This window comes from Plecotus auritus, assembly GCF_963455305.1.
Source record: "Plecotus auritus genome assembly, chromosome: 11".
Taxonomy (NCBI): Eukaryota; Metazoa; Chordata; class Mammalia; order Chiroptera; family Vespertilionidae; genus Plecotus; species Plecotus auritus.
Window position 1 is genome coordinate 15,966,825 of NC_137777.1, and position 19,204 is coordinate 15,986,028.

A 19,204-nucleotide genomic window follows, 5' to 3' on the forward strand; every position below is an offset into this window, starting at 1 on the left:
TGTACCTTGGTGGAGGGCATATCTCCAGTGGGGGGTGGTGTGCAGGAGGCAGCTGATTGATGTTTCTCTCTCATCGATGTTTCTAACTCTCTATCCCTCTCCCTTTCTCTCCATAAAAAATCAATAAAATATATTTTAAAAAAAAAGTCTAAGGCCATTTCCCGGGCCCCATTCTTCTTCCCACTCTCCAACCGGCCCTCAATTCTCCACTCCCCGACTCTTCTTTTTCCCGGGACCCCAGCATTGCATCTGGATTACCCAGTGGGGCATCTACACTGTAGCCTGGACCTTCTTGTTTCAATGAAAACACATGTTTCAAAGACTCTCTTCCCCTTCAGGACTAAACCAGCCTCCCGGTGTGCAGGGCGGTTAGGGGTGTGGCCCCAGCAGGCTTGCCCGCATCATCTGTGATCACTTGCCCCACACCTTACACTTCAGTCACATCCAGACTTTTGCAACTGTCTTGGTGGTCTCCATGGATTTGCATGTGCTATTTCCTCTGTCTGAAATGCCTCCCTGCCTACCTCCTCCCCACCTCCACCCGCCACAGACACACACACACACACACACATTAGAGGCTCCTCCCTGTCTCCAGGAGGCAGCTGTGCTCCTGAGCCTTCCCTGAGTGTTCTGTGAGCTCCATGACTCAGCAGCCACCCTGACCTTGTGAGTGTCAGGAAGGCACCCCGTGGCCCTGTACACAATACACCGAGGTTCTCTCTTCTGCCCTTCTCTCTCCACGCTGTCTCCCTCTGAAAATCCATTTGCTTTCATAGTTTCCATTTGCAACTGAATTCAACAGAAATGCCCTGGATGCTGTGCTTTAGGCCCCCGTCTGGCTAATGCTCAGCTGTCTTTACACCTCAGATCTTCTTCTAAGCCCAGGCCCGTGGTCCTGGCTGGTCACAGGTTGAATATTGCCTGGACATCTGTCTGGGACCTTACTGCTCCAGTCACATTCCCTACGAACCTCCATGCTCTTCATTTACTCAGAAGACTTTGAGTGGAGCAGGTTACCCTCTGTACCACGGGTGGACCTCCTGCAATCAGCTGAAGTCCTTAAGAGAAAAAGGACTGAGGTCTCCGGAGGAAAAGGGAATTCTGCCTGCTGTCCACCTTTGGATTCAAGTTGCAATATCAGCTCTTCCGTGGTTCTGTTTCTCTGGAGAACCCTGACCAATACTCAGGTCCTATCTCCCAGCTCAGCTTCCTGCCCCTGTACTCAGTCCCCTCCGGTGATGCTCACTGATTCTCTTGTAAAGTTAATTTGCCTACAACCATCACTGGATTCCTATTGTTTATTGATGGATAGCTGTGTCTCCTAAACCTCACATATTTACGTATCTTCACCATGATGTTTGACTTGAGCTTTCAAGGTCCCATCTATACAATTACTTATTTTATATTTTTCTTTATATCAACCCTTCTCGGGGATATTGGCATTTTGTCAGGAATCCACGAATTTTAAGATGAAAAGCTCTTGCGGCTATAGTGTGGGTCTCCATCCAAAGGGGAAGAGCCATTTTTGTGGAACTAGACTTTCCTAGTTCCCTGAAACCACACAAGCGGGTCCTCCTGCCTTGCAGCTCAGTTCGTAGGATGGTGAGTCCCATGCGAGATTGGGAGGCATGACAGACTTGACACCAGCCTGGGCTCATCGCTGCAGAGGTGGTGCCTTCATGCAGTCTGCCTCTCCGACTGCGGATGCAGTGAGGACTGTGATGGCTGGCTCTGCCCCACTGCGGGGCGTGGGGAGCGTGAGAGTGAAAAGAGGGCAGGAGACCGACCATCCATGTTTTCATAATATACTCCTCGTGTTTGAAAACGTCCCATTTCAATATCGTCTATCATGTATAGTTTGAGGAAAATACCAGAAAGAAATCAGTTCCTTTGCATCAGTTCTCCCCTCTGACAATATGAAATGACCTAGTCACTCTGTGTGAGCAATAAAGCAGTTGATTCACGGTGTTGTGACCCTCTTGTCATTCTGGTTCCTTTTTTTCCTGTCCTATATCAACACGCATAGCCCATGGGAAGGACAGATAGAGAAGAGCCCGTGAGGAACCTGTAAGTAAACTTTCAGAATAATCTTATTTTGAAATTGCCTCCCCCCCTCCCCCGCCAAGAAAAAGTTAAATATTAGTAAATCAGAATAAACAATTGAGGCCAGAGGATATTTTAATCCCCCTCCTCTGCCCCGGACAGCTTCCCTGCCTGCAAAATGATCAGAAAGTCTTTGTAATGCTGGCTGGGGGATCTGAATACCCTCATTTCGGGGAAGAGCTTGTCTTGACAGAGTAGTTTGTGGTGACTTAAGCGTCTCCCCAGTCTTTGGGGGAAGTAATCGCTGTTGGCCCAGCCTCGGGTGGGGAGGTGGTGGGGGCGGTGGTGGGGCCGGGGCTGCGTGTCTCGGACAGCACCCCGCGCCGGGCACATGATGGACTGAACTGTTCCGTGAACGTTCTGTTTACCCGGTAGCTTTCATTAATCTTTCCTTTCTTGTGTGAAGGTTGCTTTCACAGAGGCGGGCACTTGCTGGCTTTCTCAAGGCAAGGATGATTAAAACCAAGTTCTGAGGGATTCATTCCGCCTCAAACGGGCGCCTGCTCGAGCTATTTTGGCAGGCTGAGAGAACAGTATGTTCACAATCAAATAAGTTTGCAAGAAATTAAAAAAAAAAAATGAGAGAAAAGGACAAGAAACGCTTTATTCTTCTTTTGCCCCAGTTACAGGCGTGGGGCTGCTGTGAAATGCCAGCACCCAGGGCCAGCTCTGCCGCTCTCCGTTCCTTTATTTCAGAGACTGTTGGGCAGCAGGAACCTTAGAACCGGGCCAGCCCAAGGGGGCTGAGGTCTGGAGAGGTGAAGTGACCTGGCCAAGGTCACACAGCCCGCTCTGGGGGAAGGCAGACTAGACCACAGGTCTCCCTGCCGATGCCCTTTTTCTATTCCACGCTGTCCTTTGTCCACCTTTCCCTTACAATGATTCGCATCAAGCCCCGTAGACAGTGAGAGAGGCTGGTGGGTGCAGACGAGGCTCCCACAGGGGCTCAGCAGAGCAGGCTTAGGAGCACCTCAAGAGTAGAGGGTGTGCCCGTCTGGGTGTATTCTCCCCAGGGTGTCTGCAGACTATCTGGGCTTGCTGAGCATAAGCCAATGGCTTCTGCATGGGCGCAGGGTCAGAAGGAGTTGGTCTCATTTCGTGGAAATTTCGGGATGTCGGCCAAGGCGAGCGCTCCTCCAGTCGGCAGGGGGAGCATTAGGGCAGCTCCCAGGGTCCTCCTCTCCAGGTCCTTGCGGCTGGCCAGCGCTGGAGCAGCCCGGTGATGTGCATCCTCAACATCCCCCAGCCTAGAGGCTCGGGGTGCGCCGTTCACTCAGAGGTCCTGAGTGTTATTTCAGGGCCCACGCGCAACGGCTGCTGACAGGGCCTCGTATGTGAGGCAAGGACGGGTTCTTTGCACCTGGAGGGTTGATGGGTGCTCAAAGGACGGTGCTCGGGAATGTTGGTGCCCTTGACTCCCTAACAACGCGGGTGACTTTGGGGGTGGGCGTGGTGGCCGGGAGCCCATGCCCTCCATGCCTGGGCTTTTGTTGCTGCCACTGACATCGCGCCCCGGGGGAAAACACTCGAACCCACTGTGTATGCACCTCCCAGCTTGTGCATGCACCTCACAGCTGCTGTCTGCTAGCATGTGCAGGCTTGGTGGAGAAGCTTGGCCACTTCTGTTTCCCATGGCAACAGCTCAGCTCCACGTGAAAGCAGATAAGTGTGCACTCAGGCTGGAGGCACAGGCTGCGAGGTTCCGCATGGCTCCTCATCACCAGCCCTGTCCCTTCCCTTGTTCCCTTGCGCTCAGCCACACAGAATAGCCTTCACCCCGTGAGAGGGAGACGGGCCTCAGCTTGTGATACTCTCCTGCGGACTCCGGCGTGGTTCCCCCCGACTGCTGTGTGGTGCAAAGTGCAGGTTAGAGATCAAGGCAGGAAAGTGGCAATTACTCTGGGATACGCTGTTGGTAAAAGCAAGAAGCAGGTATTCGATACACAGGAGACAAGGATGTTGAGTCGGGCAAAAAACGTTATTGGCAATGGAGGCAACATAAAGAGAAACTGCAGGTTAAAGGGACCAGGTGAGCCTTTCAGAAGCTGCTGGAAGAAGCAATGGAGAGGGAGGGAGGGCCTCAATCCAGTAGCACAAGGGAAGGGAATAAAATAGAATCAGAGCTTTTGGGGCAAAAATAAATATTCCCAAGGCATAGAGAAAAAGCTTTATGCATGAGCCTGGAAACTGGCCTGCAGCGTGATTTTATAACGTCCCAGGGGCAAAAGAGGGGGAGGTAATTCAGATCAGTGGAGAAGGGGAAGGATAAGGTGCAGAGGGAGGCAAGGCAGAGAGAAGACGAAGTAATGTGAGGATTCCCCAAAGACCACGGGTTGCAAAGTGGCTACCAGTGGAGACAATCAACCAGAGTGTTTAAAAATAATTTGAGCCTATTTAAAAAAAAAAAAAAATCAGATGTCACCCAAAGAAATCTAGATTTCAGCTTTTCTTGAAAAAAATAAATCAGAAAATCTGGCAACTATACAACCTTGTCTCTGTACAGCCTGGACGAAGATTTGCTGGCAGGGGGCCGCTGCTCCTGGAGCTTACACTGGGGCCCAGGCTGTCCACTGCCCATCGCCTCATAATCCTCACCCCCCAAAATATCTGTCTCCTGATGTCCTTCGCTCCAAGGCATCTGAGTGACCCCTGCAGGCACCTGCGCTGTTTAGTGCTGCCCAAATTCCCCTGGTATTTCAGTACGGGAAGGGCTCAACAGAGTTGGGGCCAACCTTGAAGGCACCTCCCATCCCCGGGCCCTGGGACAGATGGCTCGGTTAAGAAGAAGGCTCTGCAGCCTGGACTCAGACCAGGGTGGGCCTGACCCCAGGATGGAGACCTGCAGCCAGCTGGAGGGCTCAGGAAGTGGGCTGGCAGGGGAGGTGGAGGGCACCGGATGCAGATGACAGTGAAGGGAGAGCTTCTGCCGGCATTGCTGCATCCCCATTTCAGGATGCATGCGTGACTGGGATTCTGGGAATGTGTTTCAACCAAATTTAGAAGCTCCTCTTTGAAGATCACGTTAAAGAGGGTCTGAGAAGCTGCCTGTCTTGAACCTTCAGTGTCACTTAAACATGGGTTAGAATCCTGGCTCTTCCACTTAGTCTGTGTGACCTTAGGCAAGTTCCTTAACCTCTTTGAGCCTCACTTTCCTTATCCTATCTAATAAAAAGGGAATATGCTAATTGAGCATCACGCCTTCATGAGATGGCGGCACCCACAGCCACAAAATGGTGGCGCCCAGTCCCCTCAGCCCTGCCTCATTCAGCCTCAGTCCCCCAGTCCCCTCAGCCTTGCTTCGTTGAGCCAGAGTCACCCAGTCCCCTCAGCCCCACAGAGGAAGGCAGTTGGGGGCGATCAGGTCAGCAGGGGAGGATGGTTGGGAATGATCATGCCGCAGGGAGAAGTTAGGGGGCTATCAGGCTGGCAGGCAGAGTGGTTAGGGGCAATCAGGCAGGCAGGCAGGCAGGCAAGTGGTTAGGAGCCAGCAGTCTCAGATTGTGAGAGGGATGTCCAAGTGCCGGTTTAGGCCCAATCCCATCCCAGATTGGAGAGGCTGCAGGCTGGGCTGAGGGACCCCCCCATGCACAAATTTTGTGCACCAGGCCTCTAGTCTAAAATATTTAGATATAGTACAGAGTGTCTGAAGATTAACAATATGTGTATCAGACATTAACACGGTGGCCAGGCACTCAGTCAACAACTTGCTAACTGTCTATGACAGCCGTGGGCAAACTACGGCCCGCGGGCCGGATCCGGCTGTTCTATCTGGTTCTCTTGCTCTCCCCTCCGCTCCTTTACTTTGAATTTATATTAGTTCACACAAACACTCCATCCATGCTTTTGTTCCGGCCCTCCGGTCCAGTTTAAGAACCCATTGTGGCCCTCGAGTCAAAAAGTTTGCCCACCCCTGGTCTATGATGATTACTCTTGAACTAATTCTTGGACAGAGGCACAGGCTACAGGTTGTTCACTTCTCCACTTATGTATTTTGTGGAACCGGAAAGCGGATTTGTTGTGTGGGAAATTATGCTCCATTAGCTCGGGAACCCTGTTAAGGATTTTTAAATGGGGCTCATGAAAAGTTGGCCATGAGACGCTGATGTGTTGGGAAGTGTGTCACTGATGGTGCAGAACTAGGGGCTCAGTCCCAGCTCGCCTCCAATTCCAGGACAGCTGGGTCAGTCCCTTAGCCTGTTTTACTTCCTCACCGGTGGAAACCAGCCGGCCAGGTGTCCGTCCTCAGCCACAGGAGACGGCTTACATGACATTTAATTAAAACTAGAGAGTTAAAAAGTCACTTCCTCAGCTGCACTAGCCCTGTGTCGAGTGCTCAGTCGTTACGAGTGGTTAGTGGCCCCCCTTCTGCACGGCACAGACCTAGAACATTGCCCTGGTTCAGGAAGTGTGAGGGGACAGAGCTGGTACCAGAGCTGCTGTCCTGGGCTGGTCCCTGCTGAGCAGCATCCCCCCCCCCCACCCATGTCGGGTAGCTTGTTAGGAATGCGGACTCTCAGCTGCCACGCTAGACCTTCGGACCCCCCCCCCCCCCCAAAAAAAAAAAAATTAGGAATCTGGGGATCTGCTTGAAAACGTCGTTGAGAAAGAAAGAACCACCTTGTCCAAACCCTGGTTCCCTGATTAGCGGGAGAGGGGAGAACTGGGCTGTGTGGAGAAAGACGATGAGCAACAGGGTGACTGCGTCTGCGCAGGAGCCAGAGGGAGCCGCCTGCAGGCATCTGAAGGGACACGCAAGACATCCATGTTGGTGTCTTTTGGTGCCATGCTGTTTTCAGCACAAAAACAAAGGGGATGATGCTAGAGCTGTTGCTTAAGACAACATGTGCCTCTTGCAGGACAAAATTGCAGTCATCTATCTTATTTAATTGGTATTAGATTTTATTGCTGAGTGTTCACATTTTAACGTGTCCATTTATCTGTTTCTTACTTTCAGAGAAATATCTGTATTAAAAACACACTGTACAAAAGAAGGAAAAAAAAAGAATCCAAAGTTGTACATTATTAATTTTTTAGGAAGCAAGCAAAATGGTGCCTCCTAAGGGGTAAGAGAGAAAAATGAAACAGCTGGGACTGGACTTGAGATTTGCTTTAGAGAAAAGGCTGCTGATTTGAGACACATCCTTACAGAGCCAACTATGTTGATGAGAGAGAAGACAATGAGCAGACAGAGGTGGGGCTGTGACCCACAGATCGGTTGTGGGATGTGTTTGCAGCAGGTACGCAGTGAGCTGAGCATCCTGTCACATAACCGAGTCTTGGAATCCGGGCACGATGCAGGGGACAGGGAGCTGGCCAGGAGTCAGAGAGATCTGGTCTGAATCCAGCTCGGCCACCCACTCTGTGTGGGCCCGCTGACACATTTCAGGGAGCACGCTCAGCCTCAGTGTCCCTGTGTGAGCACCTGTCTCCAGAGGCTGCAGGCAGTTGCTGTAGGTAAGGTGCCTAGGACACAAGAGGCAAGTGACACCTATTAGTGTGTCAGTCAAATCATGGTTCGGGGCAAATCCAAAGCCAGGACAGAGAACAGGGACACACCTAGGAGGAGAGGCAGCCCCTCCCCACCTGCTCTGGTGTGGGTAGCCCTGCCCTGCCCCGCTCATTGCTGACTGCTGGGGTCCTCCTGCACATGCAGTGAAGCAGGTCTCGCTTGGACCAGTGATGCTGGGCAAGAGTCAGGAGAACAGGGACCCATCAGCGAGTTCAGGGTCAGAGAGGTCTGGGAGGGGACGGGTGCATGGAACACTGCCAACCTTCACACCAACCCCAATTGGATGGAAGCAAGCTTTTAGGAAAAAAGAACTGCCTGCCTTTGCTGGTCCCCATTCTAATGACTGTTCCAATTCCTTTCCTCCCGATAAAGTAAGATCATTCTCTTGGAGCATCTTGAATCTCTGATAAGGCCAGTTCCACGTGGTGATGACCTTTCTTCAACACTCACTTTCTCCCCATACCTCTCTTCTGTGCTGAGCACTTCCATTCAGATGAAGTGACTGGAGCTGCAAGCCCTCTAGGTTCTGGCTGGAGAAATTGCCCCAGGTTTGTTTCTAACCTGCCTCTTTCCCCATCTCCTTTCTGCCCTCCATTACCCCCATTTAGCCTGAACCCAGACAGGGAATCATTTCCTCACCTCAGGGGGCTCAGTTCACGCCCTCTAGCCAATGCCGGGATGCCTCTCTCACACTCTGAGTGGAAGTCATTGGCTCAGACTTATTGAGATTCTCCATAAATGCAGCCCCATCCTATTTCCTGGGAGAAGAGATTTATTTATTTATTTATTTATTTATTTATTTATTTATTTATTTATTTATCTATTTATTTGAGAGTGTTTTAAAATTGATCAGTGTCTTCATTCAAATCCCACACATATGGTATAATGCACATTGATGCTCATTAGATAATTTATGTCAATCAAGAAAGAAACATCTCTAATTGATTTTGTATAGTTCCAAGTGAGCCCAGGTTTATCACAGACCTAAATCTGCATGATTGACAGGGTGGTAGCAGCCCCGTCGCACCTTCACTTTAATTATGCCAGATCTTGGGGAAAAGATAATTAACTCAGTGACAAAATCTTCTTGTTTCCCTTGTAAGAGTCTCGGGAGAGAACTGTGCTCAGCGGTAGGGGCCGGAGGGGGGGACTCAATGGTACAGAGCGGAGATACAGTGGCCTCAGTCCAAACCCACATTGAAGATGCCCTTGATATGCTTTCTGGTCTGTAAAGTGAGAGCACAAGAAAACAGATGACTATCAAAAAGGGACCATTCACCGTGCCGTTTATTGATTTCAGCCTGTCCATCGGCCTAGGCTTTGTTTCAGCCTTTAAGACCTATGATACAGTACTGCTGCTTTTATCGAGTAACAAGCACTGGCAAACCAAGCAGCACAGAATTTAGTAGCTTAAAATAAATTAGCATTTATTATTGTACATGTTTCTGTCATCAGCTGGAGGACTGGCTGGGGACTGGCTGGTCTAGGGTGGTTTGGCAGTTAGCTACCTATTGGCTGAGTTGATGCAATAGATGGGTCATGTGTCCCTCGTTATCCAGCAGCCCAACCCGTATAAGACAAATTGAATAATGCCCCTCCCCAAGGATGTCTGTGTCTGGATGCCCAGAACCTGTGAAAATGTTACCTTCCATGATCAAAGGGACTCTAGATGTGTGCTTACCTTAAGGATCTTGAGATGGGAGATTTTCCTGCGTTATCTGGGTGGGCCCAGAATCATCACAGGGAACCTTATGAGAGGAAGGCAGGAGGATTAGAGTCAAAGAGAGAAGATAAAAGGGGGAAGTAGAGGTCAGAATAAAGAAGATGCAGCATTGCTAGCTTTGAGATGCAGGAGAGTCCACGAGCCCAGGAATGCAGGCAGCCCCTACCAGCTGGAAAAGGCAAAGAAATGGATCCTGCCCTAGAACCCTCTGAACCCAGTTTAGACTTCTGACCTCTAGAACTGAAAGAGAATAAATATGTGTTTCTATAAGCCACTAAGTTGGTGGTAACTTGCCACAACAGCAATAGGCTAACACACCTGGACTTGTCAAAAAGTTAGTGGCAGGGTTCTAAGAGGAAGGCAGGACTCGAGATTGGCACACCGTCACTTTCCTCACATTCGATTGGCCAACGATGTCACAAGTCATCCCAAGCTCAAGGCTCAGAGAAATGGAGCCCACCATTTCTTGATGGATTCTATTTCTCTCACCTCTTTTTTTTTTTTTTAAGTATTTTTTTTTTATTGATTTCAGAGAGGAAGGGAGAGGGAGAGGGAGAAACATCAATGATGAGAGAGAATCATTGATTGACTGCTTCCTGCACGCCCACACTGGGAATCAAGCCCATAACCTGGGCATGTGCCCTGACCGGGAATCAAACCACGACCTCCTGGTTCACAGGTCAGTGCTCTATCCACTGAGCAATGCCAGCCGGGCTATTTCTCTCATCTCTTAATGGGAGAACCTGGAAAGTCACATTTCAAGGGGTGTAGGGACGAAGAAGGGCAAAGATTTATGGCCTTACCACCATGCCCTTTACAAGGTGACAGAGGATGTTCAAAAGCAACATCTGACCCCAGTCTCTTTTTTTATTTTCAGGGTCACAGCGAGCATGGGGGTCTGGAACTGGGGCACCCATCTCTTCCTAAGTCTTTGGGGGATGTATGTGTCCCCAAGAAGCCCTGGATGGGTGGACTTCCTCCAACATTTGGGAATTTGCTCTTTTGTTGCTTTCAGTTCAGTGGGCCTCCTCTCGGTGGCCTTCTCCTGGTTTCTGTCCTCGTTCATAGTCTTCATCATCTCCTGGGTGATGGCCTGGGTTCTGCTGTGCTGCTCCAAGCACGTGAGGTGTTTCATGGTCCTCTTCTTCCTCTCCTGTGGCCTGCGTGAAGGCAGGAACGCCCTGATTGCCGCCGGCACGGGGATAGTCATCTTTGGACACGTGGGAAATATCTTCCACAACTTTAAAGGGCTCCTGGACAGTCTGACTTGCAACATAAGGGCAAAGAGCTTTTCCATTCACCTGCCACTTTTGCAAAGGTATATGGAAGCAATCCAATGGATTTACGGCCATGCCACTCACCTAGGTCTATTTGATGGCCTTGTATCTTGGAACCAGACTCTGGCAGTCTCTCTTTTCAGTCCCAGCCAAGCCCTGGAGGCACAGCTCAATGACACGAAAGGCCAAGTCGTGGGGGTCTTGTACCAGATGGTGACGGCGACCGAGGTGCTGTCCTCCCTCGGACGGCAGCTACTGGCCCTCGCGGGGCTCCTGCTGGTGCTTCTCGGCACCGGCCTCTTCATGAAGCGATTTCTGGACCCTGGTGGCTGGAAGTTTGAAAACATCTACATCACCAGACAATTTGTTCGGTTTGATGAAGGGGAGAGGCATCAGCAGAGGCCCTGTGTCCTCCCGCTGAGTAGGAAGGAGAGGAAGAAGTACGTTGTCATCCCGTCTTTCGGGCTGACGCCTAAAGAAAGGAAGAACCTGGGGCTGTTTTTCCTCCCCGTACTTACCCATCTCTACCTCTGGGTGCTGTTTGCAGCCATCGACTTTCTGCTGTACCGGCTCATTTTCTCAGTGAGCAGACACTTTCAAAACTTGCCATCGCTGGAGGTTCACTTGAAACTGCACAGGGAGGTAGGCGCTCACAGGCATTGGTGGGGTGTATCCTGGCTCTTTGCTGGTCTGTTTGAAAATGATCACGAACCTCCCAGGCAGGGCAGGGTCTTGCCACCTTTGGGTCTCGCCACCTTTGGGTCTCTGGCGCCTGGCACAGTGCCTCGCATGGAGAAGGAGCCCATCAGATGTTGGGTAAATTGAAGTCTCTGCGTTAGAGTCTATCATTCTGAACATTTTGGGTCACTGTGTTAGTTTCCTGTGGCTGCTGTAACAAATCACCACAGAGCGAGTGGCTAAAACAACACAGATTTCTTCTCTTCTCGTTCTGGGGACCAGAAGTCTGAAATCGGTGTCCTCGGGCTGAAATCAGATGCCTTGGCAGAGCACACGCCCTTCAGACTCTATGGGAGATTCCAGTCTTTGCTTCTTCCAGCTTCTGGTGGCCGTTGGCATTCCTTGGCTTGTGGCTGCATCACTCCCTCTGTCTTCACATCACCTTCTCTCTCTCCCTCTGCCTCCTTCTCAAAGGATGCATGTGGTTGCCGTCGGGTCACCAGGACAATCCAGCGTAATTTCTCCATCTCAAGGTCCTTAACGGGATCACATCTGCAAAATTCCCCCTCCCCTTAAATAAACCACATTTACAGATTTGGGGATTAGAATCTTATGTCGTTGGGGGGCCATTTTCTGCTCCCTATAGTCAAGAGACACTGAAATGTGGGAAGAGGGGTCTCTGGTGGAACAGGAAGCTGATTCCTGGCATGAACCTGACAGGTCAGATTTAGGGCCTGCCTTCCTCTCTCCGCAGACTTGCTGTGCACGCTGACTGCATGTGCCTTCTCTGAATGAGACTGCCTTTTCTTGGCAGCCTGAGTCCTTCGCAATCATAGGAGGGATCCTAATGCATCAGTGTCGTGTTTAAGAGGAAGGTCATTGAAAAAGGGCCCCTAACTAACCAAAAAATACAGCTGCTGCTAGTGCCTAGGGAAAAAAAAAGGAACCAGCTGCACTTTCCTTTTTTTAGGCAGCTTAGGCCAGTGGTTTCAACCTTGAGTGTGTTAAGAATTTCCTGGGGTCTGTAATCAACAATAAAAAATATATATATACATACTAGTGACCTGGTGCACAAAATTTGTGCACATTAAAAGGGGATTAGTTAGAGGAAATAATTTAAATTGCTATTTGCCCTTTCTCTATAATAGAAGTGTCAGAGATGAAAGAAAATTAGTAAAATGTACATGAAAACCTTCCTCCTGTCAGAGTCTGGGGCACACCACGGGACCCAGAGTCAAGTCCCTGCCCACCCACATGCGGCTCAAAATTGTGTGAGACCCAGACCCGGCCAGCCCCCACCGCCCCATTGATCCAGACCCAGTCAGTCCCACCCTTGTCAAGCCCTGCCGGGCAAAGGGCATAGCCTCAGGTCCCATGGCCTGGTGCCAGGACAGGGGGCATAGCCTGAGGTCCCCCAGCCCAGACTGGGGCAGGGGGCATGCCTTGAGGTCCTCCATCAAGCCCCACCAGGTGAGGGACACGGCCTGAGATCGCTGGGTGGGGTCATGGCCTGAGGTCCCCCGTCAAGCCCCGCCAGGCAGGGGCGGGGGGGGGGGGCAGTGCAGCCTCAGGTCCCCTGGCCCAGCACCGGGAGGAGGGCACAGCCTCAGGTCCCCCGTCAAGCCCCGCTGGGTGGGGGTGTGCCTGAGTTCCCCCGACCCAGCACTGGGGGTGCACTTTGAGGTCTCCTGTCAAGCCCTGCTGGGTGGGGGGGCATGGCCTGAGGCCCCATGTCAAGACCTGCCAGGTGGGGGGTGCAGTCTGAGGTTCCCTGGCCTGGTACCGGGGGGGGGGGGTACTGCTTGAAGTCCCTTGTCAAGCCCCACCTGGTGGGGGGCATGGCCTGAGGTCCCCTAGCCCAGCACCAGGACGGGAAGCACACCTTGAGGTCCCCTGTCAAGCCCCGCAGGCGGGGGGCGTGGCCTCAGGTCGCCTGGCCTGGCACTGGGGTGGGGGTTGTGGTCTGAGGTCCCCTGTCAAGCCCCATGGGGGCGGGGGAGGGCGTAGCCTCAGGTCCCTGATGATTGCTCGTTAAGGCTCATTATGGGAACTTGGCCTCAGCTGTGGGTACAGCCATCTTTGTGACGGAGTGATGGTCAATTTGCATATTCCTCTTTATTATATATGACAGTGGTCAGCAAACTCATTAGTCAACAGAGTGGCAAACCGCAGTTTGCCAACCACTGATATAGGATATTAAAAAAAAAGAATTTCCTGGGGTGCCCCAGCCAGTTTGGCTCAGTGGACAGAGCTTCAGCCCTCAGTCTGAAGGGTCCTGGGTTCGATTGCTCCCAAGGGCACATGCCTGGGTTGCAGGCTCCATGCCTGGGTTGCAAGCTCCATCCCTGGCCTCAGTCGGGGCATGTGTGAGAGGCAATCAATTGATGTATCTCTCTCACATCGATGTTTCTCTATCTCTCCTACTCCCTTCCACTCTGTCTAAAAATACCTGGCGGGGGTGGAGGGGGAGGGGAGGATTAACAACAACAACAAAAGAATTTCCTGGGGTGAATGCAGCACCTTAGGCCTCAGTTGACAGAGATTCTGTTTAAACAAGGGAGCACTTTTAACAAGCACTTCATGTGGGTTTTAAAGTAGGTGGTCCATAGGCCACACATTGAAACACAGGCTTCTCAATGGGGTCATTTTAGAGGATCTGCATGTTGTCAGACACTTATCTTACCTTTTTATAACCCAGAGTTTGTGAAACTGAGCTAGGTGGGACATGCACGTGTCTAGTGTGTGCGTTCATGTGCTTGTGTAGCATGTGTGTGTGTATGTGTGCACGTGTGTGAGAGAGAGAGAGACAGAGAGAGAGACAGAGAGACAGAGGAGATTCACGCTGGGGTGGAGGGCACTAGCCCAAACAGCTGCTTTCACATGTGCTGGATGCTGGGGAAATCTTGCGGGGGCGGGGGGCGGGGGGGGGGGGGGCACCTGCAAACCCTTCTTGAAGCCCCACTTTCCATGTCTCTCTCTGGGCTCGGATCCTCCTTCTGCACCCACACTTTCTCACCCCTTTACTTCTGGCTGAGCAGGGCCGTCCAGGCTCCTGGCCCTCCTCACCCTGGGCTGCTTCTCAAAGGTGATTACTCTGAACACTCTGCATCCCTGAAGAACTGAGTTAATTACGAGAACCCTGCTGCTCCAGATATCTGCAGCAGAGTGGATAATGGAGCTTTTCAGACAGGCTTGGTCCTGGGGCTGGCTAGTCAGAGCTTCTGCCCTCCCCTCCCCCTCCATTTGCTTCCTGTTCCTCTTTTTATTTTTTAAAATATTTTTATTGATTTCAGAGAGGAAGGGAGAGGGAGAGATAGAAACATCAATGATGAGAATCATCGATTGGCTGCCTCTTGCACATCCCCAACCAGGGACTGAGCCCGAAACCCGGGCATGTGCCCCGACCTGGAATCGAACCGTGACCTCCTGGCTCATAGGTCGACACTCAACCACTGAGCCACCCCTCTCAGTTCTCCCTCTCCTCCTTTCTCTTTTTCCTTATCTCTCATTTATTTCTCTCTCAGTCAACACCCATGCCTGTTTTGTGAGTTCTCACCATTTTAGATAGAAGGGGAGAGGGGACATATCCAAGTTCTACCTTTGGAAAATGGCCCAGAAGCTCTCCAAGAACAATGTCCTCACAAATACATTCTTGGGTGTTGGGTCCTGGGGATGCAAAGATTTGTAGACCCTGATGTCTGCCATGGACGGGCTCACGTCCTGGTGGGAGAGGCCACCAGGTCCACTCAGTGACAGCAGGACAGTGGGCACTGGAACAGATGTTAGGACAAGGCTGCTGCCCACAGACTCCCTCCTGTGGTGCCTGGGACACTATGCTGCCAGCACCTTCCTGAGACTGGCAGTGCCCTGCCCTTACCCCAGGAAGCCATGGGAGGCTCCTGGTCCCCCCATTGCCGCAGATTTGCAAAGGAGAAGTCAAGCAGGAAGAGAGACAATAGCTCAAGGTTTTACCAATATGTCTCTCCCACTTTCATACAAATTTAGATAAAGAAGAAAGATGGGGGGAGGGGGAGGAGAAAGAAGGAGAAGGATGGGAAATGACCTGAATTGAGCTAGCTGGATGGGTGCGCATTGTAAGAAAATATAGCCATAGTTGCTGCTCATTGAGCACCTACTATGTGTGTAGCATTTGTCTAGAATTCAGCCTTGGGCATACTATGGCCCGCGGGCCGGATCCGGCTATTCTATCCGGTTCTCTTGCTCTCCCCTCCGCTCCTTTACTTTGAATTTATATTAGTTCACACAAACACTCCATCCATGCTTTTGTTCAGGCCCTCCAGTCCAGTTTAAGAACCCATTGTGGCCCTCGAGTCAAAAAGTTTGCCCACCCCTGGATTAACTTCTCAGGACTGTCTGATGCCAGAGTAGGTTCTCTGTCCATTACTCAATACTGTCTTGGCAAATTGTTTACTTAAGAGTGGTAAACACATTTTAAAGCATCAGGGTACCATTTAGTCTATTGCTCGGGATTTTGAGAGACTTCATTTGTCTTCCATATTACCTTCCACCGACCCTGTGCAAAAATGTTGACTCAATCTTTATGAAGCCCTGACTCCCAACTGCAAAGTCTCCGCTTAGATTCCTAGACGAAATAACTTCTCCCCAGAGCGAACACCCGCTGCTTTCTTATTGCAGGATTTCTCATCACTGACTCAAACGATGTGTTTGTTTCTTCAATAGTTTTAAAAAGAGTGCATGCCTTTGCTCTGGGGATAGAAATCACTCCATTTAATTGTAGGCAAACTATCTTAATAAGAGAGAAGGAGAAGCAACACAAATACCTTTCATAGCTTAGCTACAGCACTGGGGAAATTACCGATTTCACTTCACATTTGTATAGAGATCCCTGGTTTGGGATTTCCAGGTTCTATTCAAGTATTAGAGTAGGTCCAAGGTGCATGGTGTTCTCAGGGTGTGGTTGGGTTCTTTTTGAGAAGTCATTTACCTCTTCCTGGCCCCAGGACTCTGGGGTACAGGGGTGATAATCACTGACTAAGTACTTCAGTCTGTTAGGTTAATGCTCCATCCCCAAAGTGCTTCATTTACACTGGGAGTAGTTTATTCACGGACAGGATCTGGTCCATTAATTCCTGTTTCACCAAATTAGAAAACAAATCCACCGAGAGATTAAATGACTTTCTCGGGTCAGAGAAAAGGAAGAGCTGAATCAGCACCCTCTTCTCCTGCTGGTGGCTTGGCTGGGTCACTCAATGTCATCTTCTGCCCTCGTGTCATTTGGCTGAGGGTAACTGATTCGTTCCCTTGCCTTCAAGCAGGAAGGAATGCACCCCTCCTAAGCATCCAAGAAATAAGAAAATGTCCTATTTTGAGACCTCTAAAAATAGGATTTTAGAGCCACTTTCGGTAAAACCTATTCTTGGTATTATTACACTAAGAATAATCTTCCCTACCCCCAAGCTCTAGGATGTTGACTTAGAACATCATTTAATGCATCTACAGCTTTGTGATCTTGTGGTCTGATGGGAGGGTATGACTGGGTCTTAAGGGGCTACACTCCAAAAACCTTCACCCCCAGCTGAGCTAAAACCATCTTTCATTAGTCCCACATGCCCTAAGGTGTAGATACAGGTGCTCCATAGAAACAGGTTATGCAATCACATATGTTAGGATAACTGCTGGCTGAAGTTAAACAGATTTCTCGGCCTTCTTCTCAGAGCCTTCAACAGTCTAACGGGCATTGTGACTCTCCAAGAAGGGACAAGTAGCCAAATTATTTAATACCCTCTTTCAAGGAAACCTATATTTCCACAAACCCACTTTGGAAAACGCTGCAATAGCTATAGATAAAGCCCACCCCTTCACCTTTCTCCAATGCCAGCACACAAAAGGAACCAAAGCTTCTGCCAAAGCTTCCTGCCTATTTTAAGACAAATGGTATGTGTTGCAGGGCAGCATCGAGAAAGATGAGGAATGAGTATGAAATGGCATGGATCTTGATGATTTTATTCTTTCCTTTTAGGAGCAAGGAACTCAAAACATCATCCATGACTCCCCCTTTAATGTAGCTCTGTTTGAACCCAACTGCATCCCTAAATCAAAGCTCCTTCTGTCTAAAACCTGGGTTCCTCTCAGTATTATCCTTGTGATACTAGTGGTGCTAGGACTGTTGTCCTCCTTCCTGATGCAACTTAAAATCCTGGTGTCAGCATCCTTCTACCCAAGCGTGCAGAGGGAGCGCATCCAGTACCTGCATGCAAAGCTACTGAAGAAAAGATCAAAGCAGCCAGTAGGAGAAGAAAAAAGGCAGCTGAGTCTATACCTTACAAAGGTAAGGCCACGATGAGGGTATACCTGTAATTAAGGACATTTTGAGTTTGAAGGACAAAATGGAATTTCAAAGCACTCTTCAACTTCACATTAAGGTTATATTCTCAACAATAGATGGGACACCAGAGAAAATGGGGGAAGTGGGGGAGAGAAATGAACAGATACACATGGCTAAGGCTCCTAGCTTTGTGATTTTTAAAATGCTGGTCTAGAGGATTCTACAAAATGTCCTCAAAACACTGATTTCAAGTGAGTATGTTTAATCATATTGTAGAGAGACTATTGGGATGGCCCTTTGTAATAGCTATTAAAGAACAGTGCCTAACAAGAAGTTACTTTACCAGGTCAAGGAAAAATAAATAACATAGAGGGAAATTTCTACTACAGCTTGGTAAACTCCAAAAAATGTGCTCATTCTCCAGAATTTTATATATATATATATATATATATATATATATATATATATATATATATGTGTGTGTGTGTGTGTGTGTGTGTATATATATATATATATAATCATATATGATATATATGATATACATGTATGTTTATACACACATATGGTAACATAATGACTTTCATATACATATAAAATAAACGCTTGTCAAAGATTTTATTTAAGTTGTTAATTAAAGAGGAAACAGTAAAAAAATTCAAACCAATTCGAAGCACATACATATACAGGCCATCAGGAATACCAAAATGGGATTTGCTTCAGAGATGCGAAACTGATTTCTTCCCCAAGGGCAATGGGAGGACCAATTGTACGCTACAGGGTAAGATGTATTTGCAGGTCCAGGACAAGAATCATTTATTTGCGTTGTTGCTATCAGCTATCTACAATGTACACAAGAGGAAAAAGCTCACAGACTATGAAAGATGCAGGAAACCCACCAGGATAAGTTTTTCTGGCCATGTCAAAGTCTTCTGCAATTTTTCCTGATGCCAGGAGCCCCACGATGAGGAGTTTATGTCAGAGGCATTTGAAATGACTCTAATGCTCATTCATCCACCTTTTTGTTTCTTCAGATTCATTTCTGGCTTCCGGTCCTGAAAGTGATTAGAAAGAAACAAGTGGATGCTGCAAGAGAAAGCAATCCATGAGAGGCCCCCACGGTAGGCCGAGGCCACACTTCCCCAGCAGTTCTCGGTCCCTGACAGTGGTCACCACTCACGCCCAGCATCAGAGATCTATACGTCATGGTCCTTCAGGGGCCTGGGTTTGGGGGGCAAACTACCTTTCTTCATGAGGGCCAAGGTCTATCAGGTAAATGGTTAGGTCATCTTTTTTTCTAATCCCTCTGAGGATAAATCTCAGCATAGAGCAATATTCAAAGAAGAAGAAAAAAAAAAAAAACAACAGAAAAAATCAACATCTCTACTGCAGGTTCACAAGCAAATGCTAAGGTGAACATACATGTATAATGCCAGTAACATCTCTTTAATCTTTTCTGTCCCTACTCAGCCCTTCTCATTATCATTCATAGCTATTCCCTACCCCCACAACTGTCCCTCTTCCTCCTGCCCCCTTATTCAAGAACTGTTTCCCAAACCCATCTCCAGCAGCTCCTCACTCTTCTCATCACCACCTCTGCTCTTACTCCC

At 49.4% G+C, this 19,204-nt stretch overlaps 1 protein-coding gene across 1 annotated transcript; it reads left to right on the top strand.

Moving 5' to 3' along the window:
* The first annotated feature begins 2,005 nt into the window (after nucleotides 1-2,005).
* DCSTAMP (dendrocyte expressed seven transmembrane protein) lies at nucleotides 2,006-18,932 on the top strand. Its single transcript, XM_080646674.1, has 4 exons — nucleotides 2,006-2,067; nucleotides 10,213-11,254; nucleotides 17,292-17,600; nucleotides 18,629-18,932. Exons 1-4 carry the CDS (start codon nucleotides 2,030-2,032, stop codon nucleotides 18,701-18,703), a joined length of 1,464 nt encoding a protein of 487 aa, XP_080502800.1. The 5' UTR covers nucleotides 2,006-2,029; the 3' UTR covers nucleotides 18,704-18,932.
* Nucleotides 18,933-19,204: the final 272 nt, after the last annotated feature.